General features: G+C 56.4%; 7 protein-coding genes across 7 annotated transcripts, besides 1 other annotated feature; all 7 read right to left on the bottom strand.

Moving 5' to 3' along the window:
• Positions 1-1,045: 1,045 nt before the first annotated feature.
• Positions 1,046-2,344, bottom strand: LPMP_050130 (protein kinase, putative; the record flags this gene model as incomplete). The annotated part of the gene is made up of 1 exon (XM_010705474.1): positions 1,046-2,344. The coding sequence occupies one exon, from the start codon at positions 2,342-2,344 to the stop codon at positions 1,046-1,048; it is 1,299 nt and encodes a 432-aa protein (XP_010703776.1).
• A 1,795-nt stretch (positions 2,345-4,139) lies between these two features.
• On the bottom strand, positions 4,140-5,156 carry LPMP_050120 (hypothetical protein; the record flags this gene model as incomplete). Its single annotated transcript, XM_010705473.1, has 1 exon — positions 4,140-5,156. The coding sequence occupies one exon, from the start codon at positions 5,154-5,156 to the stop codon at positions 4,140-4,142; it is 1,017 nt and encodes a 338-aa protein (XP_010703775.1).
• A 985-nt stretch (positions 5,157-6,141) lies between these two features.
• Positions 6,142-6,513, bottom strand: LPMP_050110 (hypothetical protein; the record flags this gene model as incomplete). Its single annotated transcript, XM_010705472.1, has 1 exon — positions 6,142-6,513. The coding sequence occupies one exon, from the start codon at positions 6,511-6,513 to the stop codon at positions 6,142-6,144; it is 372 nt and encodes a 123-aa protein (XP_010703774.1).
• A 2,687-nt stretch (positions 6,514-9,200) lies between these two features.
• Positions 9,201-9,744: a repeat region.
• A 560-nt stretch (positions 9,745-10,304) lies between these two features.
• LPMP_050100 (phosphoprotein phosphatase, putative) lies at positions 10,305-12,218 on the bottom strand (the record flags this gene model as incomplete). Its single annotated transcript, XM_010705471.1, has 1 exon — positions 10,305-12,218. One exon carries the CDS (start codon positions 12,216-12,218, stop codon positions 10,305-10,307), a length of 1,914 nt encoding a protein of 637 aa, XP_010703773.1.
• A 1,875-nt stretch (positions 12,219-14,093) lies between these two features.
• On the bottom strand, positions 14,094-14,630 carry LPMP_050090 (NUDIX hydrolase dihydroneopterin triphosphate pyrophosphohydrolase/hydrolase, putative; the record flags this gene model as incomplete). Its single annotated transcript, XM_010705470.1, has 1 exon — positions 14,094-14,630. The coding sequence occupies one exon, from the start codon at positions 14,628-14,630 to the stop codon at positions 14,094-14,096; it is 537 nt and encodes a 178-aa protein (XP_010703772.1).
• A 1,407-nt stretch (positions 14,631-16,037) lies between these two features.
• On the bottom strand, positions 16,038-16,646 carry LPMP_050080 (hypothetical protein; the record flags this gene model as incomplete). Its single annotated transcript, XM_010705469.1, has 1 exon — positions 16,038-16,646. One exon carries the CDS (start codon positions 16,644-16,646, stop codon positions 16,038-16,040), a length of 609 nt encoding a protein of 202 aa, XP_010703771.1.
• Positions 16,647-17,597: 951 nt separating this feature from the next.
• Positions 17,598-17,873, bottom strand: LPMP_050070 (dynein light chain, putative; the record flags this gene model as incomplete). The annotated part of the gene is made up of 1 exon (XM_010705468.1): positions 17,598-17,873. One exon carries the CDS (start codon positions 17,871-17,873, stop codon positions 17,598-17,600), a length of 276 nt encoding a protein of 91 aa, XP_010703770.1.
• Between the last annotated feature and the right edge of the window lie 724 nt (positions 17,874-18,597).

The following is an 18,597-nucleotide window of genomic DNA, read 5'->3' as shown; positions in this document are numbered from 1 at the left end:
AGGGACTGTTGAGAACGTCGGCAGCGAAGCAGGAATGCAAGCGAAGGAGCAGCACAGGGAGAGAGAGCGGCAGCTAAGCACACCCCTCTGGTAGCAACTACACTCAGGCGAATGCCGCGCATCTGTTTCTCTTCTCGCATGTCGGCTTGTCTGTCCCTGTGTGGCACAAAGCGGCCTACCCAGCACCCCAGAATGAAGAGAGAAAAAGACAAGCAGCAAACGACACGAAAGATACAGCAGTGAAACAGAAGACGGAAGGTGATCGCTGGCCCCTCGCCACTATAACCCTCCCCCCATCTGCGCGTGCGCTGCCTTCTCATGAGTGCTCAACCCCCTCGTAGAGATGCACCTCTCAGCGCACGGCCAAAAACACGCTCACTAAGCACACAACGCTTATCTACCCAGACACCCCCTCGCCCGCACACGCGCAGAGCGGGAAACAGACAGACATAGACGTACATATCCTACGCACAGGTACAACACACCGCACCTTCAACAAGGGCCAAGAGAGGGGGGACGGAGAGGAGAAGGCGGAGCGGGACACACGCGGCGCGCACAGGAGAGAGGACGGAAACTCTAAAGAGGTCGAGCCGGTCGCAGAAAATCATAAACAGCGGCGAACAACAACGGCACAACAATGTAGGGGCGCTGAAGAGAGAGAGAGGGCGCGAAGGAAAAGCGCGCTGTGTACCACCGCGCACGTGCGCCACGCTTCCCTCCTCCTTGTGTGCGTGTGGCTTCCCTGAAGTCCAAGTGGGACACCCAAGCAGAGCCTTACAACATCCGCTACATACCCATGCCTGATGCGATCCTCACCACTTTTTCTCCCCGGATTGCACTTACGCAGTACGAGAGAGGTCTGCGTCAAGTTGAGGACAGTGCCGCGTGTCCCCCCCGCCCGCTCCAATTCGCCCACACGCACGCACGCACAGAAATACTCACGCGGTGGAAAGCAGTAGCGGTGAAGTGGGAGTAGGAAAGAGAAGGATGTTGCCCAACTCCCCCAACTTTGGAATTCCTCCGTCACCTGGCGACTCCGCGACTCTCACGCAAAGTCAAAATAACCGGACTCTGCTGTCCGGGAGGCTGTGGTGGTGCTGCTGCCACTCGCGAAAGCCGCCATATTGGTGCCGAATGGGACGCTAACGCACCGGCTGTTCGGCGTACGCAAGCCATTGTAGCTGGCCACTGGACCCGATGTCGTTGTTGTCTCTTCCTCGCTGTAATACATCGCTGCCTCGGTGTCACGCATCGCCTCGAAGGCTTGCGTCATCGCCCCACGCTCACAGATACTCGACTCCAACGGGTTACCTGGTGTCGGCTGTGCCTCTTCCGCTGACATAGGTAGCAAGGAGCTGCCGTAGATCTTAAACCATGGGTACTGCAGTGCCTCCGCCGCACGTGGTCGGGAGACAGCGTCGAAGTTAAGAAGTGCCCTGTTGAGGTCGATTGCCTCGGCGCTGATGCCGGCCCAGCGAGGTCCCTCGAAGCTGAGCGAGTTGCGCATTTCCATCACTAAGTTCGCCTTATTGGCAAAGTTCTTGAAGGGCAGCGCGCCGCTCAGCATAACGTACATGATGACACCTGCAGCGTACACGTCGAGGCGAGAGAGTAACTTCTTTGTCGTGGACAGCTGGGCACTCTGCGTGATGGACTGTACTGTCTCCGGGGCAGCGTACTTGAGCGTGCCGCACGGCGTCGCCAGCATCGGGCTGTCACAGTCCAGTGACTCGACCGACATGTTTGGCAGCGGCATCGACCGCTGACGCTGGAACTGCGTGGCTAACTCACGCGAGATGCGTGGCCGCTGCCGCTCGCAGCTGCGGACAAGTCCAAAGTCCACGAGGACGACTCGAAACGGAGTCTCCTGCGTTGTGATGATGACGTTTTCGGGCTTGACGTCGCGGTGGACAATGTGAAGTGTGTTGTGCAGGTAGGCGAGCGCGCTTAGCAGCTGCCGCATTACATTCAGCACCATCGCCTCCGTGAACTTCTGCTCCTTGAGGGCCTGGAAGAGCTCCACGCCCTCGACATATTCCGTGACAATGACGACGTAGAGTGGCGTCTGCACACACTCAATAAAGCGCACACAATTTGGATGCGCCGTCTGGCGAAGAGCATGTACCTCGTTGATGACATCACGCACAAGCTTGTCGCTGGAGAGGTTCCGCTTGGCGATCATCTTGAGCGCCACCGTCTGATTCTCCTTAACCACATCGCGATTCATTGTGCTAACAGCCTTGAAGACGGTGGCAAACGTGCCTTCGCCAAGGAAATCGTAGATGTCATCGAGCATGTACAACTCCCCGATGTCCTCGATCAGTGGAAAGGGGAGAGTAGTCATGATGGGCAGAAACGAGAGCAAAACAAGAGCAGACAAGAGATCGAAAGGAATACATAACCATAGGAAACACACACACACACAGCCACATACGCAGCGAGAGCGACACTCAGGCGCAAGCACGTCGAGGCCAGAGAGAGAGAATGGTGCGTTGGTAAACAGACTGAGAAGGGCAACGACGAAAAGAGAAAACGAATTACCTTTGCAGCTATGGAAGCGCGCTCTCCAGCCAACACAACGGCAGATAGGCGCACAGGCGTACACACGCGCAAAGAGGTGCCCTCGCTGCCTCTCCCTCAGAGGGTACGATCCGCTCTGCTTTATACGAAGGCCGAAGCAGCCGGGAAACCGTCCACGTGCTCGCCCACTAATGCGCCCACCTAAGGTGCCTCGGTGATGGAGAAGAGAGAAGAGACTGAGCAGCACAAGAAGAAGCGTTTGCGCGATGGCAGCGTGGATTGGATATGCGTGCACACAGTTGCTGCGCAAGTCACAGTAACGCCGTCAATCGTATCGGCCGCAACGGCGAGGTGCAGAACAAAATAAAAGGTAAAAATGACACGGCGCCTAGGTCGACTTCGGGATAGAGAGAGAAGGCAGCGCTGAGTAGAGAGAGGAGTGCAGTCCGTGCGTGCGTGTGCGTGGGTGTGTCGGGGGAGGAGGGGCGATCAGTAACAGCGGCAACTCGAGCTCAACAGAAAAACAGCCGAAAAGAAAGGTTCAGAATAGGGAGAAGGTGAGCGGATGAAAGGGTAGTGGTGGTGGTAATCGTCGTCGTCGTCACGCTGGATGAGTCGACCGAGTATTTAGGGACGAGTACCAGAGGTAAACCACCGCTGTGTTTGGAGGTATGAAGCGGAACGGTGGAGGAGGGAGAGAAAGTGCGAGAGAGCGAGAAGGGCGTCGCTTGTCGACATGATGTAATGAGGGGAGAGGAGCGAATCAACGAGTAGGTGGTGGAGAGCGCTCGAAAAAAAAGGGGGAAGGGTGGTGCAACGAAGCACAAAGAGAAGTACCCGAAGGAGGGGAGCAGAGAGTGGAGGAGTGCGTGCGCGTGCGTACGGGAGAGGGGGAGATGCGAGGAGGGAGGGAAAAGGGAAGGGATGGTGGGGTCAAGGCACGCCTCCTCACCATCACAGCACGTAAACTGAAGAGACCCAAACTAACGGCGAATGGGGTGTCGCTGCTCTGTGAAGTTGCCGTCGCAGCCCCCCCGTCCCGCAACCTCCACTCCCGAGAGAGGGAAGTGGGGACAGAAGGAGAGCAAATGGGGAAAGCAGCAGGGAGAAGGGGGGCGACATGCAGTGCTCAACCTCAGTGCTAAGCATACATGCATATGTAGGGGCATACGCGTACGCACAGCGGTGTTATCTTGATTTTGGCTTTAAGTGCTAGCTGCGATGGAAATATAGCGCTTGGGTACCACCCAAGACACCGCCATCACCTCTGTCGGCTACCCTTTCCTGTGCTGGTTGAGCAGTGGAACAGTGAGAGGTTGCAGATGCAAGACACTCGCATCAACGACGAGAGATCCATTCACCGTGCGCAACTCAGCGACCAGGGGAAAAAGAGAGGAATGCCATGGAGGGTTTTCTCTGTGTGTGTGTGAGGAGGGGAGGGGCCCTGAGAAACTACCCCAACTACTGACTTCGGAGTGTGAGGAGTAGCTGGCGAAGGGTGAGGAAAAGAAGAGGACGTCGACGGCATGCAGAACTGAAGATCTCACCGGCTGTGCAAGCAGTGGGCAGTGTACGAAGGGCGGTGAGGGGAGGGGAGCTGGTGAGTGAGCAAAGAGGCGTCAAACGCTGCCTGCCTGTTGTACTACCCTCTCTGCAAAGTCCCGGTAGTACTTGCGGGAGTAGTCATAGGAGGAAAGCAGCCGAGTCGCGTCCGGTGTCGTTGCGCCGCTCTTTGCAGCCGCCAGCGCGATCACCTCCTCGTTACGCTGCTTCGGGAACTCGCGACGGCGCCGCTCTACGCCACTCTCAACGACTTCGACGAGCTCATCATAGGGCAGCCACCGCTGGAATACCTGGGATGGGTTCTTGCGGGTGTATGGCACCACCAGCTTCGCTTCCTCTAGGTGCTCCATCATGAAGGCCGCATAGGGCTCACAATCGGTGAAGAGGACAACACCGCGAGGGTCTGTGGGCCCCTCCCGCACACGCAGCACATGGTGGGCCGCGCAGTAGAAGTCGAAGTGCACAAGACGCCGGTGACTGCCACGCTTGGACCAGAACGGCACCGGCATTGGTACCACCGCCACGTCCGCTGTCTCCGGCTGCAGCACCTGCAGACACGCAAACATCGACTCGCAACGTAGAAAGAAGAGGCGGTTGGCAAACGCCGGGGTGAGCGCTGCGGCAGCCACCATCAATTCCTTCAGCGAGGGGTCCACAACGAGGAAGGAGTGTGCTGTGTCGGCGAGAAGTTGCCGCGTGAGGTATGCAGTGCTTCGGCAGCCGAATACGACAACGCGTCTCTCACCCGCAGCCTGCCAAGGCGCTAAGAGCTGCTCTTGAACGCCAGCGACAGCACCAGATTCAATGAGCTTTGCTCGCAGTGACTGTCGCGCGGCACCGCCGCTTACACACGGCAGTACTGCCATGTTGTACTGGTCGTAGTAGAGGGCGCTTTCCACATCGTAGGTGCTTCTCACCGTGATTGCGCCCCTGGCGTTCGCTGCGACGCCTTCGTCATGATCCCGCAGAAGGCGCTGCAGTGAGTTTCTCTGTCGGGTGCCATCGCCGGCCCCTACGACGGCAAGTCCGACGGCCGCCACTGCCGCCCTCTGTCTTGAGGAGCGGCGCAACATGTATCGAGAGCGACAATACCGAATACAGCTTACACACGCGCGCCAACCTCAAGAGTCTGTCGCAGGGATGAGGGAGAGAGACCACAGAGGGGGGAACGCAGGACTTTAGGGGAAGCTGTAGGAGGATCGAAGAGTAGCGGAAAGAGCAGCACAAGAGCGTCGCACCCCTCTCATGAAATCCACTCTTGCTAGTGAAGAATTAGTGTCCCTCTCTCCTCACGCCTGAAACACTGCGGAGCTTTCGTTCTTAACGCTCCTGCAACGGCGGGTTGTTTCACGCTGCCCAGCAGCGCAGGATAAAGAAGTGGCAATGGCGCGCGTGCGAGCGACGGGGTAAAGCGCGAAAGAAAAGAAATTTGAGCTCACCCACACCCACACCCACACGCACACTCCTCGAAGAACGAGCGGCATCCGTGAAAGAGATGGAGAGGTGGGAAAGGGTAGAAGAGGAAGGACAGAGACGCGGGGAAATGAAAGCGGTGACACACAGAGAGAAGAGAGCAGACGCATGACAGACAGAGGCGTCAGAGGGGATAGGAAGAGTAGGGGGAGCTGAGTACTGATTCCCCCCTTCACGTCCGCTACACAGCACACGGCAGTACAGACGATGGAGACAGAGAAAACGTGGTACTGCGCTGTGAGACGAAACACACACCTTCTCGAATGCGCACATGTGAGCGATTGCATCAACCTCCTTCATTGCTTGTTTCTTTTTACGTGATTGCGCTTTAGTGAAGATGCCTTCACTCCACCTTCCCTCCTTGTATAGTGCCGCGCGTTCTGAGGAAGGCGGTGTAGAGCGAAGAGGGTCGGTGCGTCTCCTCCATTGGGCTGTCCCACCATTGCTCTCAACGTCCGCTGTTTGTCGTGCCCATGACGGTCGCAGCGGCATCGAGCACGCCCAGTGCATGCCGGTGGAGTATGAGAGAACTGCCAGGCCCCGTCCTCTGGCACGCTTTCGAAGGGCTTGGCGCCTGTGTCGCTTCTACTGGCACTGAAAGGGATCGCTGATTGGATGCAGACGGCTACGTGCCCACTGCTGCACCTCTGCGGCGCTAGACGCAGCAGCAACATGCGTCGCGTGCTTGAGTTGCAGCTGAGAGCCACGATTGAAGCGGGCACGGTAGTAGCGGCTAGCGTACTGAGCATCATGTTGAAGCTGCTTCGCCTCATCACAGGCGGTGGGGAGGTGCTTCAGCAGTAATCCTACTTCATCTACCCGGCTAAGCTCTGACTTAGGTGGGGTGATGCCTTCAATTATGAATCGTGCCGTGGGGACGGCAGGGACAGTGATGGGCTGGTGGTCGAACGGGGTATTGAGCAGGAACTGTAGGCACAGCAGCCGACACGTCTGCATGGCGGACGTGTCGGCCCAAAAGGCCGTTGGATGTTGTCGTTTCTCCGTCTCTGTGGTCCCTCTGCTCGTCCCACACACGCGCGTGGCCGGATGGAATGGGGGGAGGGGAGAGGGGCAGCCGAAGAGCACTGAGGTAGTTAAGTTTCACAAAACACGCACCGGGCCACTACTGCTGCATATATATATATATATATATATATATGTGTGTGTGTGGACGTGCGTGAGAGGAAGAAAGGATGAGGCATGGACAGGCTGAGAGGGACTGGAGAAAGTATCGCAGCGACGCCGACAGTGGCAGTGGAAGAGAGTTTAGGCCATACTCTCTGTGTCATTCTCTACAACGCAGTCTCTTCATTAAATCAGCTGCATTGGCATCGGCAGTTGTGTCACAAGTGGCACGTCTGGACTTCTTCGCGAAGTCCGTGAAGCGCACGTGCGCACTCGCTGACCGCAAATGCGAACGATGCCATGCACACGGGTCTTTCAGCGCACGACAAAGTACGCACGCAGGGAGGGGAGGGGAGGGGGGGAGTCTGATTGACCTTTTCATACTCGGTGCTTCACTATGGGTCACTTCTAGCATGGCTCTTGGTGCGAGTGGTTGACAGAGATGCGGCGTTGAGTTTTGGCACCACTCCCGCAGTCCTCTCCTTTCCGATGCCACTTGTGCACTCACTGCAGTGCGCGTCTCTCTCGCTCTGACTAGGTATGCGTGAGTGTAAGACTCTACGACTCTTGGGCTTTTAAGATCTGCGAGAAATTGCTTGACATTGTCGGCGTCGACTGTCGTTCTCCCCCACCTGACACGGACCCATGTGCACACGTAATACAGTGCCTCTACTGTTTACCTCCCTCACAATGCTTTCGCTCTCTTCTTTGACTGAGCGACAGGGCGTTGACCGAGAAAAGCATCAGCCATGCGAAGCACCAACGCACGGGCAGAGGGACGCAGAGCCACACACACACACACACACACGCACACACACACACACACACAGAGAGAGAGGGAGAGGGGGAAGGGGGAAAGCGTCGCGGGGATGACCAGAAGAAAAAACATTATCAAGGGAAGAAAGGGGCAGAAACACGCAGGTCCACAACATGCATGAAAAGAGTTGGAGAGCACACAAAGGAAAACAAAGGGCGCGAGCCTTGACAGACGCCCCCTTCGAGTAGACACAGGCACCAGTCCACGTTGTGCCATCGCGACTGCAGCCTCCCGTCCACTCCACTCCCTCGCAAGACCTGCTGGTACAGGGAGAATGAAAGAGAAGGACAAGTAGGGGAGAACAGAACATCATCCGCCGCAGAAGCTGCACGTAATGGAAGAGAAGCACATAACAGTGGCGAGGTGGGGGGGCGGGGGAAGGAGGGAGGCTGAGGATTTACACAAGAGGTGCGCGCCTCTGACTGCACCCTCCCCCGGCCCCGCTTCGTGCCTTTACCCATACGCACACACATTCCTTAGTCATTTTCCTCAGCCATGACCTTGTTTCTTGCGCCTTTATGAAAGCGCCACGCATTGTCCCTCTCCCTCAGAGATCACAACACTCACACATCTCTGCATTGAGGGGCGCAGTTCTCGCACGGGAAATCGAGACGAGGAAAAAAAAGCTACGACAGCGCTATGGGTACACGCGGCAGTGGACAGCATAGAAGGACGATGAAGCGGGTGGGGGAGAGGGGGAGGGGTACTGGGAGGCAGTAGACAAGATGAAACACACACACAGGCACAACTCAGGCGGACGCTCACGTGCAGGACATCTGACGCGCCTCAGCGGATATGGGAATACAAAGGCGCACAGATGAAGTGCAGCACGGCAGGACTCGCATCAAAGGGAGCTAAAAAGAAAAGAGAGAAAACACTACAGAGGAGAGAGAAAGAACGCAACTACGGCTCAATATGTTGACGCCCCCCCCCCCACATCTCCAAACAACCGTGATTGCCACCACCACTACAAAGCTGCACATTCTATCTAGCGACGACGACGACGACACGTCTGCAGCTCATTTTACGCAAACGAAGAACAGAAAAAAATACACACGATTGAATAGATGCCCTGCACGTAAGAAGCAACCGACGCAACGCTCGTAGGCGTGCGTCTCCGCTTGAATTCCTCCTCTTCGACTCGTGCTTTATTGCTTGGTGCCGGTTCTGAGAATGTCTTCACTCTCTGTGTGCTCTTCTCTGCCTCTTTCCTCAGGTAGCGCGGTGCATTCTCTTCTCCCTTCACTCGACTCCGCAGCGTCCGCTGGCTTCGTCCGCGGTAGGGAAGGGGAGATTGGGGGTGCTTTGCAGCATACGTGTGCCCTCCATCCATCCGAGGGAGAAGAATGGGGTGTGAAGAAACCAAAAGGAGATGGCACACACACATGCAACACTCATAGGGCGAAGGGCACACACTTCCGTGCAGAAGGCCCTCCTAGATACCCTCCCCACTTGGCGTCACCTCCAGCACCCTCTCTTCCTTCATCACACAAAAACTTATGCACACTTCAGACTCGCCAGCTGACGCAGCGTCACCAAGAGGGCATGGGAAAGAGGTGAGGAGAAGAGGCGAGCCAAGAAGAGAAGCTCATCAATCCGAAAACAGAGACAAGCCCCACCCACCAATGGAGAACACAACGAAACGAGACGAAGAGGACTGAGAAGAGCCATGATCGAGCAGTCAGCGGCCCTTTCCTCTGCCCAGCGCGTCCCATCCTCTGTCATGCAACAAGAGCTAAGCACCACCCCGCCTGTCAAAGGCCCCATCGCGTGGTGGGGGAAGCAGCCGTGGACACACGGGGCAGCACTGCGCACTCAGCCACCAGAGCACCGCCCCTGCGTCAGACTCTACCCACCCACCCCACCGCTTCGCAGGTCGCCCCACAGCAGCTTCCGCTATGCCGGTCGCCACGTGGTGCATTCCTCAGCGTGGTGCAGGCTCCCCAGCAGTAGGCAGCCAGGACCGGGTGAGACACATTCCGGTCACGCTGACACTCGGCTCATCCTACGGGCGACACAGCCGTCTTCACTGCCGCAGGTCGACCCGACGCAGCACCATCCAGGGCCTGACCGCCGACATCCGTAGCGGCGCATCGCTCTGACCGCCCTAGGTCGTAGGCGCTGGGCCCTGTCACCGCCAGCAGCGGCTCGGTATCGGCAGGGAGAGGGGCTGCTCGGCCTCCCCACCGAGGGCGAGGGGTGCTGCACTCTGAGGTGCACGCACTGGAGTGTCCCACGCCATCAGGAGGGAACGACTACTGCGCAAAAAAAAAAGAAGAAGCGCGTGCCATCCGGTCGTGGAAAAGGTGGGCTGTGAGCGACGGAGGCAGAGGCCGGCAGAGTGGGACGTGCAGGCCGAGTTAGGCACGTAAGCAGCAGAAGAGCAACGAAAGAGAGAAAAAAATAAAGAACCACAACAGCCAATGACGATGGGCAGTGCAGCAGCCGGTGAGGGGCGAAGAAAGCCACAGCGAAATCAGAAGCGCAGCACACATACATACACACACACATGCATTGACGAGTGAAAGAACGCAACAAGAGGCAGGCGAGAAAAGAGCAGAGGACGAAACGGATGGTGGCGGTACCCCTTGTGAGCGCCCCGGCTACATCCGCGTGGGTGCCGAGGCGGGGAAGGGGAGGAGCGGCCGTAGGTGTGCCGGTGTGTGCAGAAGTGCAAACGTGCAGAGAAAGATTCTTGAGTGGTGACCATGCCGCTGTCTTTCTTAGCCGCCACCTCAGTGCGCATCCTCCACACGGTCTCTCTTTTTCCTCCTGTGGCTCTGTGCTGGAGCTGATGAGAGCGGCCTCACTGCGGCTTCTTCATGCGTACGACAAAGCCAGGCGCGCTCTTGGACAGCGTGCGCGGTGACACCGGGCCCTTTGTGTCTCTCTGCACCTCCTGCCGCTGCGGCTTCTTGATGGCCATGCGCATCTTTCCATTCGCCACGAAAATGCAGCCCGCACCGTTCTGGTGCCCGGCGTAGTCAGAGGTGGAGAAGATAGTCACAACGCGAGCATTGTCGGACAGCCGTAGCCCATCCGCCTTTTCCTGATGTGCACGGAAGATGTACTGGTAGTTGTACCGCTCACAGAACATGTCCACTGCACGGGAGCCGAAGGTCTTGATATCTGGACCGCGGGGGTTGGGGCCGAAGCCGTAGCGATCCAGCTGCTGGTCCGGCGGCGCAGGGTCAGACCAGAGCAGGTCGTTCACCATCATGCGCTGCGCCACATTGGTGGGGTCGGCGCACTGCACCACCGGAATGCGCGGGAAGTTCGGGTCGGACAGAATCTCGAGGCGTTTGTCTTCGCCGCCCGAGTACTGAGGCAGACCACCGTGGACGCAGAAGATCTTCTTGTCAATGTCGGCGATCACTGGCAGGTACTGGAACACTTCGTTGACTGCCACCCAGACGTCCATGCCGCGGTCACGGCCGAACTTGTCGAGGCATTGGTACTTGAAAGAGCTGTACCCGTATACATCCATGTCCCCGTTCACCTCGGGTGACTCGTGGTTGCCGCGAAGCAGCGTCACCTTGGAGGGATTGATCACTTTCAAGGCGAAGAGGTACATGACGCACTCCAGGGAAAAGACGCCACGGTCGACGTAGTCGCCAAGGAATAGAAGGTTCTGCATAGTGTACTTGAGCATCACGTCGTCAAAGGCGATCACCTTTTCCAGGAAGTAGCCCATGTCTGCAAAATTTCCATGGATGTCACCAAAGACCGTAATGGGCGACTTGAGGTGCACAAACAGCGGCTCCTTCGCCACCACCTCGCGGCACATGCCGCACACGGAGATAACCAGCTTGCAGAACTCCGGCAGGTTGTCGTAGGTAAAACTGTTGTGCGACGGGTTGGCGGCGCGACGGATCATGTCGATTAGCCGTGTCGGGTCAACTGGTGGCTGTGTCGGCGAGTTCATGTAGTTACGCATATCCTGCAGCTGCATCATGGTGCTGTGGCTCGCCACCGCCTCGTCACCGGCGCGGGAGCGCGTGTTCGGTGCGCAACCGGCGCGTGGTGTGTCCGGCTCGGCTACACCCTTCGGACCCACCGCGTTCTGGAAGAGGTCCACAATGGTGACCGTCTGCGGCAGACTGACGTAGTCATCTTCACACAGAAGCACATTCTGGGAAAAGACGTACTTGTCCGGCAGCTGCGGGGCGCTAGAGATGGCTTGTTCATCACGGCGGCGATCCTCACGGCGGCGACTGTGGAAGGCCGGTTCGGCTAATATGACGGACTCCAGCATGTGCATGCGCTCCTCCATGCGGTAAATGGTGGAGGTAATATCCGACAGCAAGTCCGGCGACACGCGAGAGAGCCACGAGCTGCACTCCGTAGCCGACAGCTTAGCATTGCTGATGCAGTCATAGTTGGTGTTGTTCCGGCCAGCGCGGATTTCATCAGTAGTGAGGAGATCCAGCTCGACCGACCAGTCTGGTTTCAGGTTCTTGATGCGGCCCACTTTGTACAGTGCCCGTCCATCCACCGAGTCCTCCACGCGGCAGCGGACAAAGAAGCCGGACACCATCGGGAAAAGCTTGGCGCGAATTTTGTGGTGCCACTCAGAGAGCTTCTCACGGTTGATCGTGACACCCTGAATGGTCTCCAGCGAGATAGAGGACTCTGTGCGCAGCGCAACGGCGTGGTGGTGACCGCCAGGCGTCTCGATCGGCGCCTGCTGCGGGGACGGGGGGACACTAGGAGGGTCCATGATGGTAGAGGGCAACGGGCGTGCACCAGAAAAGAGGAGAGCGCCGCGCTTCTCAGTTGCAGGGATGTCGACGAAGGGGAAAGGAGGGAGATGCGGCGGATACTAAACCACTAGAATAGAAAGGAGGTGAAGGCTGTGGCAAGGCGGGAGTTCTCTTCACGGCTTCCTTCTTCACCTCGACTAGCAGCCGTCCCAGCAGTTCAACCGCAAAGTAAATGCCGTCAATGAGACGTTGGCTCTAGCAAAGACGATGCGAGCGACAGCAGCTGATATGCAACGCAAAAAAAAAAACTATAAATCAGCTTAAAGTCCAGCCCGGGAGGGGGAATGTGTTGGTGATGAATGCGCAACCAAACTAAAAGGAGTACGGCTCCCCTCAAAGGAAAAAAGCAAAAAGGAGTGCGTAAAGGCAAAAAAGAAAAAACGTCAAAACCCGAACGGGAAAGTGAAGCGGGCGCGCCTGTGGAGCGTATCAAAACAATGCGGCGCTGCGTTTCCCCCAGTAGACAGAGAAGGATGAGAGAAGGTGAGTGAGCTCCCGCGTTGCTCTTTTCTTTCTCTCTTCTTTTCTGGAGCTCTGGACGGTGGCGGTGTATCAATGAACGATGCCTCTGTGGGAGAGGTGGATCGTCGGGGTGGAGGGGTAGAAAAGAGCGATGTGCGGTGCGCTACTTGTATGCGATGTGCACGGGCTATCAGGGGTGATGTATCTTGCAGGTATGGCCCTTTCCCAGTGAGAGCGACAGGCAACCAAATAATTGAAAACAAAAGCGTATAGTGCTGCGACTGAGAAGGGCGTGTAGCGTTGCGTGGGTCAAGGCAGAGGTAGTGAAGATGAAAGGCAATAGAAAGGATGGGTCGGTGATCGTGTATGTGTGTGTAGAGGTTGTCTCTTCGTTGAGAGTACACTGTGTCCCACAACCGAGCAGTGATGGGCCGCGATAGGCAATGAACACACGGTGTACTCTGTTTGAGAGACAAGCGAACGAGATGTGGCCAAATCTACGGGGGGAGGGGGAGAGAGCAGCCACGGAGGAGCAAAACGCGGAAAAGGGGGGGCCTCTAAAAGAACGAGGAAGGAGAAGGAGAGATGAAAGCTGCCGTTTGCAGGGGGAGAACGCGTCGGGGGTAGTAAAATGGGAGACGATTAGCCACGTAAAGGTTGAACCACACATACATACACACAGTGATGTACGTACGTGAATGGAGGTGCGCCATTATGTGTTTGAGTGCGTGGGCGCGCATGAGAGGCGGCGAATAGGAGCGTGTAAGCACACAGTGGAAAACATCAAGAGGGACATAAAGAGGAGTGGAGAAGAGGGCGCATGTAGGGGTGGAAAGAAAAAGAAAAACATTCGGGAGAAGAGGCACCGCCAGAGCGCCATGCAACCGTCGTTGTCACCCTCCAGTGCATAGAGACATTTTGACAGCAGGGAGACGAGTTCCTCCTCCTCCACCGTTGGAGTTAAGAAAGGGAGCGTGGCAGTGCCATGATAGAAGCTCCTCAAAAACACTCAGGCGTAAGCCGATCCGCAGCACACGGCGATGCTCCTTCCCCCTTTATTTCCACGCTCAGGTGTGCACGACGACGCACGTGGGTATGTCTATGTATGGTTGTCAAGTGGGGGGAGGGGGGAGCATCGCCTTTATGCGTTCTCAGTTGTTGTATTCCGCAAGACTTTCGTGTCCTTCACCTTTCTTTTGAAAGGCCACCTTCCCTATACTCTCCAGTAGTCCACAAAGGGAGAGGGAAGACGAGTGTCGCCTGAGAAAGGGGGGGAGGGTGTGCCACCTCAGCAGCCACACAATACAAGCCAGGTCCATACCTCTGGCAACCTCTTGCGCAGCCAGTCTTGTTTCTCTACTTTTCTCGTACTAGCACTTGGCCGCCTCCTTAGGTTCACCGAGAAGGTTTTTTTCCAAGAAGGCGCGAGCGATTCCTGGCGCCACCTCCCCAACGGCTTTGAAAATATGCACCTTCTCCGGTAACGCCTTGCCGATAAGCTGCTCGATCGGCATCCACTCCACCTTCCGGAATTCCTGTAAGGCGTGTAACTCCGGAGGAGGAATAAGCACCATTTTCGCTATGTTTTCAGACGCCGTGAAGAACAGGAGAATACGCTGCTTTTGGCCGACGTAGCCAAAGCGGCGGAGGTTGGCGTTGGGGGCGAGGGTGTACGCAAAGCTCATCGGATCCCCGTTCGGCGGCGGGATCTCCTGAACAAAAGTCACGTCCGACGGCTTGAGCCCGATCTCCTCCTCCACTTCTCTCAGCGCAGCCAGTGTGATGTCCATATCGCAGGCCTCAATGCCACCCTGCACACACTGGAAGTGGTTCGTCTTCATACGCTGGCATCCGAGAAACTCCACCTTCTCATTGAAGATGAAAACACAGACGTTGGGGCGATACATGGCTGGGCAGAGAGGGGTGGTAGGGGGTGGGCGGATAAGAGCAGAAGCAGGAAGGAGAAAGGGCAGGGATGAAAGGAAGGAGGTGCTACAAGGGGCCTGGGGTGTGCTCACGAGCGATCCTGTAATGAGGGCAAACAGTAAGATGACGTCAAACAGGAAGCAATCGTGGCAAAAGGGAAAAAGGCTTAAGTCGATGGTCGAGAATCGGCGAAGCAGCAGTGGTGATAGTAGTGGGAGGGTAAAAAAGAGGTGTAGGTGAAAGGACGGCTCAAGCGCGTCTATTATGCGGGGTGTGAGGGTCCTCTATAGTGCAGCAGCCGCATCAGTAGTAGCGAATACCAGCTGCGTGTATGTGTGGGTCTGTGCCAGAGTAAGTGATACAGTGCTTTGGGGGAATGAAAACACGCAGTGCCAGACGGTGCACAGATGTGAAACGCAGAGGCGTGAGTACCGAAGAAAGACGGGGAATGGGGGGGAAAGTGCAAAACGGCAAGGCAACTTTCGGTGTCGCGCTATCAAACGATGGAAGGCCACGACACGCATCATGTGCAGCAGCCGTTTTGCCATCCGTGGGGATTCATCCACAGCGAGCGTGTACCAGAGGAGATCAGAGGAGGAAAAAAGCGGCTCACCGAAACGGCCCACACCGATGCAGACAGTTCATCAAGCGATAGTGACGGAGCATTCGAAAAGAGAGAAGCCAAGGAGCAGATCGAAGACATACGGCTATGCTTGTGCGTTCGGTACCGGTCGCCCTGTCAAGTGCGTGAGTGAACCATGAGCAGCCATTCAACTGCAGAGATGCTGGCGTACGTGCAGAACGAAGTGGTGAGAAGGCAACAGTGGAGTCGCTCGCCTTTCTTTGCCTAAAAAAAGAGCGGCGTGCACTCAGTCACCAAAAAAGCCGTTCGTGTGCACACGCACTGAGCGGCCACTTGCAGTAATACGGGGGGGGGGCGGGGGGTCAAAAGAATGGCGGTAGCAAAGACATGACCCATACGCCGGTGCCTGCATGTGGTGCAGGCCTACACGCCCCCCTCGCGGTGTGGCTTTTCATTTTTATGTGTGTTCTTTTTCTTTGCGTGTGTACCCCTTAAACTTTAAGCAGCGTGCACGCTCACACATGGAGATCGACAGTGCAACAGAGCTGCCGCATGCGCCGTTCGCATCAAGGTTACACGTAGTCACGTCTTCCTCTCTGTTCGTCCACCTCCTCGCTTTCTCCTTTACTTCCTTCCTGCGCTCTACAGCACTGAAAGACATCTGACGCGCGCAAAGCGAGAAAAGAGAGCGGACAAAAAAGGGAGTAGACAGAGCAAAGCGCAACGACAGGAAGAGGAAACCAGCGCAAGCATAGAGACAAGCGCAAAGAGACGCAGGTACGCATCCCACCACACGTAGACAGCTTCAGTACTGCTGCGGTTGGCGTAACGCCGCCAAGAAAACCTCCTTCGACACCACTTGTTTCTTCCCCATCACCTTGTCAGACGTCAACCTCATCTCCTCGGCCTCTAGAGCGGTGCTCGCCTTGCGGGACTGCGCGAGTGAGTTGAACAGCTGCACCACACCCATGGTGGCAACAGAGCGGAGGCGATACTCGTAGTCGTGGCGATTCTGATGAGGCAACAACCGACCGTGGCTCTGACTCTTGACGGCCTGGTGCAAGATCTTCAGACCGACTGCCTCTGCCGTGCTTCGTTGCACCGGTGCATCCTTCTCTGGCACCACACGCTCACGCTTTCGCTTCCCTACTACCTCTAGTGCAGCTTTGCCGACCTGGACCTTCGCTGCAGAGAGAGGGATCGCTGCCTTGCCTGTCTTTGAGCCACTAATGCTAGCGCGTGCGGCGCTGTCGCGACTGGTGAGCTCAGCAATTCGACTCTGCAGAGTGGCCTGCGCTAACTTGGGGCTGCGCTTGACGAGAGAGACGACCTTCTTGCCCTTGGCTCGTTTGGCGGCTTTGCTTTTTTTCGTCTTTGAAAGCTTTCCGACATCACCGCGGAACTTGCCTGCCATTATGTGCACTCCTTGAACGCGTGCGTCTGGGTTTAGGTGGTTGCTCAGCTACGTGCTGGGCTCAGGTAAGAGGCGCGTGTTCTAGGGGTTGTGAAGGCGTGCGTGTGGGGGTGGAGGGGGGGGCGGGAAGCGATGGGTAAAGGAGAAAAAATGTGAATGAGAGAAGACTAGAGTGGTTATTACGATAGAGAAAAAAAAAACACTGAGTCGACGCCAAAAACCGGCACTCGCGACAAACGCGAAGAAGAGGGCTGCGCGGCGAACAGCGCGAGGAGGCACCCAATGGAGGGCAACAACACTCCCAAAGAGTCGCAGCAGGAATGCGACTTCGCTGCAGCGCTAGGTTAAGCAGAACAGTGTCGCCACCACTCCGGCACCGGACGCTTTTTACGCAGCTCACTGTCATGTGGCTCCCGGCGCGAAGGCGGCGAATACCATTGTCGAGCCACTAGGCCACTGACGACAAGAAGAACATGCCTCGCGTTGGTGCCTAGCAACGTGCACACCCTCACCAGTCCCTACAGCGGATGTGCCGGATGCAACCCGTCAATGACTCAGTGCCTCCTCTCTTTCTTCGGTCCTCTTGTATTGCACGCATTGGCGCCTGGACAAGCCCTGCTTTCTTTTTTATCCTTCTACAAGCAGAAGAGCCGCTGAGATGGTGATTACGGAAGAGGTCGATGGAGGAGAACACCATATCGTATCCCACAGAGAGAGAGAGAGAGAGAGAGATCTAGAAAAGGGTATCAACAGCTAGTGTAGCATCTCTCGTCATCACCCCTTCGCCGTTTTGTTTTGCTTCACCGCTTCACGTCGCTGCATAAAACTTTTGTATACATCTATCTTCACTTGTACGCTCTGGCCTGATCGTCGCCGCCGCCGTCATTGCCGCTGAGAAGAGCTGCTGAATGGAAATACTTGAAAACAGCGGAGGCAGAGAGGGGCACACCCTTAGCTCACCGTTTTCCACAGCAGGATGGAGATCGGCCCCCACGTTATGTAAATGTAGCCCTTCATTTCATGCGTGACAAAGGAGCCAAAGTTCTTCCCTACGACGCAGTGCCACACGCCTTTGTACTTCTTCACAAATTCGCGCTTGATGTGGGTCGCAACAGCGTTCTCGAGGAATTCCGTCTCGAATGCCTTGATGATGACATCTTGCGCCTCTTGGATCATATCCTTAGGCATGTCCGCATTGTAGGACATCTCCGAATACTTTAGCACCATGATGACGTGATGAAGCTGGGGCCACAACACTCAAAGCTTATACAGCACTACCGAGGGGCGAAGGAGGTGCGAGGGCAGCGGTGCCTGCTTCGTAGCAAGCTGTGGCGCTCTTAAATCAGAGAAGCTCTGCTCCGCGCAAAATACACCCACTTGAGGGGAGAAAAACACAGAGGAGACTCACTGCCAGAACCAATGGAGGCTCTGTCGTAGCACAGTGGCGTGAGCAGCAGCAGCCACAAATCCACAAAGAACCACCGAACCTAGCGCCTCTTTTGTTTGCTTGCTTCGGCAATGCAGTTGTTGTGAAAACACGCCGCGGCTCCTGCTGCCTCTCCAATAACGCTCTCTTTTCGTGCTGCTCTTCCCGCTATCACAGCCGCCGCCAGAGACATGAGCGACAAGAAGAAGGAAGAAAAGAGTGGGGAAAAAAAGAGAGAAGTCCGCGGGTGGGGTGGGATGGGGGGGGGGGGGAGGGAGGCACAATCATCAAGTATAGGGCACGAGGAAATACCCCACCTTATGGTCACCACTCAGCTCCTGCAAGGATTCACTAGCCATAGAACATTCGAGCGGCACACATGGATGAATGAATAGGTGGACGTGCCTCGGCTTCTTTGTGTGTGGCTCCATGCTATAAGCATCCCACCATTACCCATAAGCTCCGTCAGCAATACCACAGGACTACAGACGCTGTTTCATGTCCACAGTACTTTTCTTTCAGCGT

This window comes from Leishmania panamensis, assembly GCF_000755165.1.
Source record: "Leishmania panamensis strain MHOM/PA/94/PSC-1 chromosome 5 sequence".
Classification (NCBI taxonomy): domain Eukaryota; phylum Euglenozoa; class Kinetoplastea; order Trypanosomatida; family Trypanosomatidae; genus Leishmania; species Leishmania panamensis.
This window is presented reverse-complemented; position numbering and strand designations above follow the sequence as displayed.